Source organism: Coenobita brevimanus, chromosome 108, assembly GCF_032717465.1.
Source record: "Coenobita brevimanus isolate Jiangsu-jjx chromosome 108, ASM3271746v2, whole genome shotgun sequence".
Classification (NCBI taxonomy): Eukaryota; Metazoa; Arthropoda; class Malacostraca; order Decapoda; family Coenobitidae; genus Coenobita; species Coenobita brevimanus.
This window is the reverse complement of record NC_137061.1, coordinates 1,835,516-1,843,733: the sequence shown is the minus strand read 5'-3', so window position 1 is coordinate 1,843,733 and position 8,218 is coordinate 1,835,516. Positions and strand designations below refer to the sequence as shown.

Here is an 8,218-nt window from a genome sequence, read left to right as displayed (position 1 = left end):
AGCCATCTTTTATATCCTGTCTCTAAATCCTCTCCCTCTCTCATTTTTCTCACATCTACCCCTCTCTCACCACTCCCTCTCTCCAGTCACTCTCCTATCCTCTCTGTCTACGTCTCCACTCCCTCTCCCTCTCTTGATCATCTAGCCTACCTCTCGTCCCCTCTCTGTATCTCACGTTGCTCTATCTGCCCATCCCCATCCCTCATCCTTTCCTTCCCCCTCCCTAACCCCCCTATCCCTCCCTACACTCCCTTCACCCTGAAAACAAGGAAAAGAGGCTTCCAGTTCAAGATGGAGAGATAAAACAGCGACGGCTCCATGACGGGGTTCACCAGGTAAGCTTCAATAGCATATAGAGTTATTCTGGCAGTGTGTAAAAAATATAATAGTCCCCCCCGTTTTCTTCATTGATGCCGTTTTCTGTGTATTTTTCTTTTTTGTAATTCGATGTAATGGCATGACGAGTATTTTATTTTCGTTGATTTTGGGTAATTTTATGAAACAGATATATATGTATATATTTTTTTGCATATAAATGAATTAAAAATAAACCCACATAGACCTTTTAGATAAATATTTTAATCTAGTTCTCTCGCAAAGATTTCATTCCTCAAACTTAAACCGTTCGCAGTCAAAGGGGTAACTGATCCATCTGTCTACGGTGTCTGTTTATGCTCAACGCCGCATCCTGTGAGGGGCAGTATGGCCTATAATATAATCTCCATACATGACCTAACCTAACCTAACTAAGCTATCCTAAGTTGACCTAACCTAACCTACCTAACTCAACCTGGCCTGACCTGCCGTACGGGGTCAAGGAGGTCAAAGTCTATATCCCTTTTACGGCGATGATAGTACTTGAGAGGGGTGCCTTCACGTGGTAGCACCGATATAACCAGACGGCTCCACTGCCCGGTTGTACAAACGTCCCTCAACCACTTCCCTAGCCACCTTTCACGGGAGGGAAGTGGGACAACGCAACCTACACTGTACCGGGTTCGCGTTTCAGATAAGCTTGGAAGAAGAAGCAGAAGAAAAAGAAGAAGAACAACAACAACAACAACAACACTGCAAGGAAGGAGAATAACAATAACAATCACAATCACCAAAAAAAAACAATAAAAACAATCACTTAAATTGGCCAAAAAAATTTCAGACCAAAACTGCCAGCCTTTCACTCACTCCATTTTCCCGCAACAACAACAACAACAACAACAATCACAAACAATCACAGACAATCACGAAACAAAACGCAAATCAAAACAATCGTGAAAGTTTGCCATAAAATTCTCAAAACCAAAATCGCCAGCTTTCCACATGGCTCCATCTTCTTTTTTTTTTTTTTTTTCCAGTAACCAAAATCAAAATTCCTTCCAGCTAGCGTTTACCCCCCCCCAAAAAAAAAAGAAAAAATCGTTTGAAGGTAAAAAGAAAATAAAGAAACTGGAAGTCAGGGTAATGGAAGGATTTATTACAATGAATTAATATGCTTCATGTGTCAGTGAGAAAATTGAGAGACTGACTAGGAGAGTGTATGTGAGATGGAGGGTGAGGGAGGAAGGGGGCAGATCGAGGATGAGATGGAGGGGGAAGGGGAAGACCGAGGATGAGGTGCAGGGATGGGGTGGAGAGGTATGGGAGAGGGTGTGTGAGAGAGAGAGAGAGAGAGAGAGAGAGAGAGAGAGAGAGAGATGAACCAACAAAACAACAGCAGCCACATCCAGCGAGGGAGAGGAATCAAAACAATCATCAGACCCAGCCATGAAAGTCAATCCCAGGGAGCCAACCATCCACGCACGCGATGTAGCTAATTCGGACCAGACTCTAAAGAGAAAGATAATCCTGGGAACAAAATCGTCTGGAGGGAGGAAGGACAAACTAAAAACCCACATAATCGTCTCAGGAAAACCGTCTGGGGATAGCAAGAATAAATTGCTTAAAGACATGTGTTAAGGGAGAGAAATAAAATAAGAATAAATAAGTAAATTAATAAAGTTTGCATCACAAGTCAGTCCCATTAAGCCAACTCTTCATTTCATTTCTATACTCCTGTCACTTTAACTTGGCCTAAAATTGCCCTATCTCCACCTTGAATTCTCACCTGTAAACAATATGAATACTGGAATATGATGCTAGTCACGAAGTAGTGCTGTGAAGGAAAGCATAGCCCTAGTATTTTCTGTAAATGAGCTACGCAAATCAAGCGGCAAAAGGACGAAAATCTGGGCCAGGTCACAGCTTATCGTTAAAAAGTCGCTAAAAACTCGTAAAATCACGTAGGTTGAATATACGTAAGTGAATTTTCTTCCGGCTTCGACAGAATGGCCATGGTAGGCGGTGGATGATTGAGTCCTCTGCCTGAGAGTGTTGATTAAGGCCAGGTACCGAGCTTTGGACCCCACACCACTCCAGTGGAGTAACTTGCAGTAACTGTGGCCTCCCTCCACTTCATCCGTGCATCCGACTACACACACACACATCCAGTAAACACTAAGTCATTCTACACACACTCACTAATCAGTCCTTCACCAAAAAAAAGTCTCCATAATCGACCCCAACAAATATGGAACAGGAATTGCAAGCCATAAGTCAGGTGAGAGTCAGTTCCACCCACCCACCAGCCTTCCTCTCACTCTGGTATTCTTTACACTGGCCACAGGACACCACTAGTTTGGGCCAGAGTTTGCAGAGTAAACAAAGATATTCGGTGCATCAGCAAACGCCATATTTGTTGTGTAAAACGTGCAGCTCCGGCGTATGTGTGGGAATGGGGAGAGGGAGGACAGATAGGTTGGTGTGTGAGGGGGAAAGGGGGAAAGGGGGACTGTGAAATTTGTGACTGTGATAACTGTGAAAAAATCGTGGCAGTGATTATTGAGGAATAAATTCGTGGCAGTGAACAGTGAAAAAAGAAAAAATAAATAAAAATACAGTGTGAGTGCGCTTCCAATAACACTGCGGCTCAGAGGTACAGTCCGGGTCCCTGAAATTCAACACTGCCTGGTGACTTTGCAAAATTAATAGGATAGAGCCGCCCCATTGTCTACAGTACCCTGACAACTGTTATTTGATACTGACAAACGAATTCACAACTGATTCTATAATGAGGGTCAGGCTACGTGGTTGGATCGAACTCGGGTCCTTTTGGTCTGCGGATCACGTCTCTAACCATGTAGGGTTCAAGCGGGCGTTGTAACCAGATGCGGCCCTTAATGGTTCAGGTTCAGGGACAGTCTGGGGTCAATTTCTCACTTAATGCTACTCAGGGGCCTGTTCTTGGTCACCCTCACCTTAAAATCCTGGACAAAACAAGAGTATCATGTATTCCTATGCACCTGTGAGGCAGTACATAATTAAATGAGACAGGTAGATATGTAAGTAAATGGATATATGTAGTGTGTTCTGTGATAGGGCTTAAGTGAAATTTGATCCTCAAGAAGCCTATAGAACATTCATTTCAACTTGGCAGGGAGTCTCGTCCTTTTGAAGCATGTTTCCTGAAAATCAATAGCAAAATAATAATAATACTACGACCGTCCATCCTCCCCACAGAACTTCTTCGTGATTATCAACATACTTTACCGTAAATCTCTTGCAGCACCTCAGTAATAATAATAGAGGTATGGCAATTTTATATATATTACAGGACATGGCAACAGGTCAACTCTGGAACTGTCTCCCTCTGTCTGTATTTCCTACTTCCTATGATCTCCAGTCTTTCAAACGCAGTGTGGCCAGGCATCTCGAAATGAACGGATCTTGAATTTGGCGTTCTTTTGTATTTTTTTTTTTAAGGAACGGTTGCGGGCTCCTTGCCTTAGGTTCCTTCTTTCTTACATAAAAAAATAATAGAAGATATGGCAAATTTATATATAGTACTGGAGATATAACAATTTACATGATATGGCAATTATATATATAGTACTGAAAATATGGCAATTAATAGGAGAGATGGCAATAATATATCTACCACCACTTGTCATTAAAGTTTATATTCCTGAACCATCAATTTCCCCATTAAATCCACCCGATATTTGCAATGGGTAGGGCGATGGGGATTAACATAGGGGGGGGGGATTGGGGGATTAATTGAGGCACGGCGGGGTAGAGTTAGTGAGACGTAAATCCTAGCTGACGGAGGCAAAGTGTGATGCTGCCTGTTTGTTTGTCTACGTAACGAGAGAGAGAGAGAGAGAGAGAGAGAGAGAGAGAGAGAGAGAGAGAGCAGGCACACAACATACTCGTTTGTGTGTGTGTGTGTTTTGGTGCTGGAAGCGGATTAAAGGGATCACGGGAAAAAATTGGATGTAAAATATTTAGGGAAGAGGACGGGAATGATGGCCGAGAAAGACAAAGAGAGAGAGAGAGAGAGAGAGAGAGAGAGAGAGAGAGAGAGAGAGAGAGAGAGAGAGAGATAGCACTAACGAGAAAGAGGACTGGGGGAAGGAAAGAGAGGGAGAGGGGAAGAGAGAGAAGCAAAAAAGGAGGAGAAAGTCTATATAAAATTGTAAAGAATAATAAAAAAATAAATTCGAGCTTGATGGATAAAAAAGAAAATAAAGGAAAAAGGAAAAAGAACATGTGTTGAAAAAATATTGAGTCGCCAGAGGAATGAGAGAGAGAGAGGGAGAGAGAGAGAGAGATTAATGGGGAGAGAGAGTGGAGAGATAAGGAGTGTTGATGGATGGAAGAGAGAAAATTACTGAAAGAATTGAGCTCTCTCTCTCTCTCTCTCTCTCTCTCTCTCTCTCTCTCTCTCTCTCTCTCTCTTTTTCTCTCCCTGGCGTGTAATGCACCGACTAATTTAATTATGTTGTATTTAATTTGGGTGATTCTCCCCCCCTCTCTCTCTCTCTCTCTCTCTCCCTTCCTTCTCTTTATCCCTTGCTCTTTCCCTCCCTACCCAGCATCCCTGACCCATCTCCCTCCCTCCCTTCATCTTTTTCCTCCCTCCCTCCCCCCTCCCACCCTCCATCACTTCCCTCCCTCTCTTTCCTCCCCTCTCTCTCACTCTTCCCTCCTTCCATCCCTTCCTCCCCTTCCATCTTCCCCTTCTTTCACAGTTCTCATCCCTTTCATTGGCTCACCTCCTCGTCTCCCCTCTCCTCTCCCCACTCCATCATTTCTCCCCTCTCTTTCTTCCTTCCTCACTCCACCTTTTCTCCCTATGCCCCTTTCCCCTCCTTTCCCCTCTCCTTCCCCCATCCCCTCTCTAGCACTCCCCTCCCTCTGTGTCTCCCCTTGCTAATCTCCCTCCTCCCCCTCCCCTCACTCTGGCTTCCCCTCCCTCACACATTCCTCTTCCTCATCACCCTTTTTCCTTCTCTCTCACTCCCTGAAAACTTAAAAAAAAAATATTAATGTAAATAATGTACTGAAATAATGTTTACTTTGAAGATACACTAATTTAGGTCAAAGTAAAAAAAAAGTTGTATCTTTGAATATAAATAAATAAATAAATATGAAAAAATAAAACAGTGTTATTTTTCCCACTAAGGTAATTTTAGAAGAACAGGTGTATCAGGGTTACCTGTGTGTTTTTTATGAGGTATAAATCTAATTACCCGCACAGCACCTTGTTTACTGTATATTTGTAGTGTGTGTGTGTGTGTGTGTGTGTGTGTGTGTGTGTGTGTGTGTGTGTGTGTGTAAGATTTTATTCATGTGTATATCAACAGGTATTCTAATCAAGTGCAATTTATGAAAGTGGAATGATTGTGTGTGTGTGTGTGTGTGTGTGTGTGTGTGTGTGTGTGTGTGTGTGTGTGTGTGTGTGTGTGTGTGTGTGTGTGTGAGAGAGAGAGAGAGAGAGAGAGAGAGAGAGAGAGAGAGAGAGAGAGAGAGAGAATTACTTTGCGCCCCCTCACTAACCCCCTCTTCTCTCTCCTTTAGGCTGACCCCCCCGGTAGTGAGGGGCCACAGAGGCAGCTGCTTCGACGCTAGACATGCAGCACTATCGACAGCCATCTACACCATTGTGAGTACTGATGGGGTGAGGATAGTGAGGATAGTGATAGTGATGATGGTAAGGATGATTGTGGGGAAAATGAGGACAGTGATGATGGTGAGGAAAGTGAGGCTAGTGAAGATAGTGATGATAGTGAGGAAAGTGAGGTAAGTGAGGAAAGTGATGATAGTGATGATAGTAACAGTGGTGAGGATAGTGAAGATAATGATGATGATAGTGAGGAAAGTGAGGATAGCGACAGTGATGATGGTAAGGATGATGACAGTGAGGATAATGAGCAGTGATGATAAGCATGATGATAGTGATGATGGTAGTGAGGAAAGTTAGGGATGAGACAGTGATGATGGTAGATGTGGATGATGAATGTGATGATGATGGTAGTTGTAGATAGTTATTAGTAGAGGTAATAAGGTCATTAATAAGATAAGGATAGTTGTGGTGACACGAATAGCAGCTAATTGGAGGCCTCTCGCATTTAGGAATTGAACATGTAATCATCACCATCATCATCATCATCATCATCATCCACAGCAGTGTAAGCCTGCAATTTAGGAGGCAATTACGGGTACACACGTGGCTTGAATTACGGTACACATGAAGTTATGGTCACCACACACACACACACACACACACACACACACACACACACACACACACACACACACACACACACACACCACTAGCTCTCCCTCCAGCACACACACTCATAAACCCTCTCGCACATAATCTCACCTGACATCCTCCAGCAGATACACACACACATTCACCTAACACCTACACACACCTAAATATATCACCATTCCAGTCCCGGTAGTCGAACCCAGGACCCAAAGATGAAAGCCAATAAATTTTCCACTCTACCACATCCAGATTAAAAGTCGTCTCACCTTGTCACATAGTACCCCCTCCCCCCTTGGGCCTGAGGACGACAGGTGACAAGATGAGGGAACTTTTACCTGGCCAAGTTACCTGGTTTTCATATGAGAGTTTCAGGTTCGATTCCCAGCATAGTATTGGCCTTATGTTGGTTGAATTTACCTGCCATAATAGTTTTCTTTCATCATATCTGTACATACGGTCAGCACCTTCCAGTACGTGCCAACATATCACGATCACATACACCACTACCAACACACACATTATTAACTCATATATCCACACCTCCACACACTCATTCACCACCACAAACACACATCCTTCCAACACAAAAGGCCTCCAACAGACAACTACCAACACTACATCATCAACACACATACCCCCACCTTCACCTACCCATCCACCACCGCAGGCCCACATCCCTCCAACATACCCAGCCTCCCTCATGCCTTGGAGACTTAAAAACGTCCATCCTGCATACCAAACCCACTCTCATTACACCCATAACCTGCAATTGTGTCGCCAGAATTGCCACACACACCCTCCCTCACACACTCCTCCCCCTCCCAGTGCCTCCCCCACCTTCCCCTACCCAAGTGAACCCCTATCTTCTTCTTCAACTCTACTTCATTATGCCTCCCCCTTTTTTCCCTTCCTCTCTCCCCCTCCCCAGTGCCCCCTCCTTTCCCTTCCTCCTTCCCCCTCTAGCGCCCCCCTCCTACTCCTTCCTCATTCCCCCTCTAGCGTCCCCCTCCTACTCCTTCCTCTTTCCCCTTCCAGTGCCCCCTCCTTCCCCTTCCACCCTCCCACACCCAAATGAGCCCATCCCTTCCCCCTTCCTCATGCCTCATCCTGTCTTTCCCCTTCCGCTCTTCCCTTCCTTCCACGTTGCTATTTTTTGCTGTCTCTCTCTGTCATTCCCCTCACGCAGATGTGGGCGAGACTGAAATGCTCACACACTCAATAACACACTCTTTACTTCAGAATCCTTTACCCTTTACACCTGGCCGTAATTACCCTTTACCCTTTACACCTGGCCGTAATTAGCCTGGGATTTCCGGTTTATTAGTCTGTGTTGGTGGGGGAAACTTACCTGGCTCCACTACCATCCTCACCTGTCTAGAAGCCTTAATAATGACTTAAATGATGCAGGTAAGGTTACGATAAGCATACTCTCTCTTCCTCTCCCTTTCTCTCTCTCTCTCCTGACAGGCTTATTCAAAAATGCTACTTTATTTTGGTTACCTATATAAGCTTTTTAGATGGGAGTGCACCTCTAGAAGGGGCCTGGTCAGTCAGTCTCACCTTAAAGATTTTTACACGAAGGACACTCTTGCACAGTCTCATAAGATGTTTTCTTTTAGTGAAGCCCAT

The 8,218-nt window shown here is 44.3% G+C and overlaps 1 protein-coding gene across 1 annotated transcript in view; it reads left to right on the top strand.

The window, feature by feature from the left end:
* The first annotated feature begins 219 nt into the window (after positions 1–219).
* The window catches only part of LOC145416895 (uncharacterized), a 21,255-nt gene continuing 13,256 nt past the window's right edge, over positions 220–8,218 (top strand). The window contains exons 1-2 of the mRNA XM_080285760.1: positions 220–335; positions 5,893–5,977. Of these exons, the coding sequence (XP_080141886.1) occupies positions 319–335; positions 5,893–5,977 (102 nt within the window). The 5' untranslated portion in view covers positions 220–318. The remainder of the gene's footprint in view (positions 336–5,892; positions 5,978–8,218) is intronic.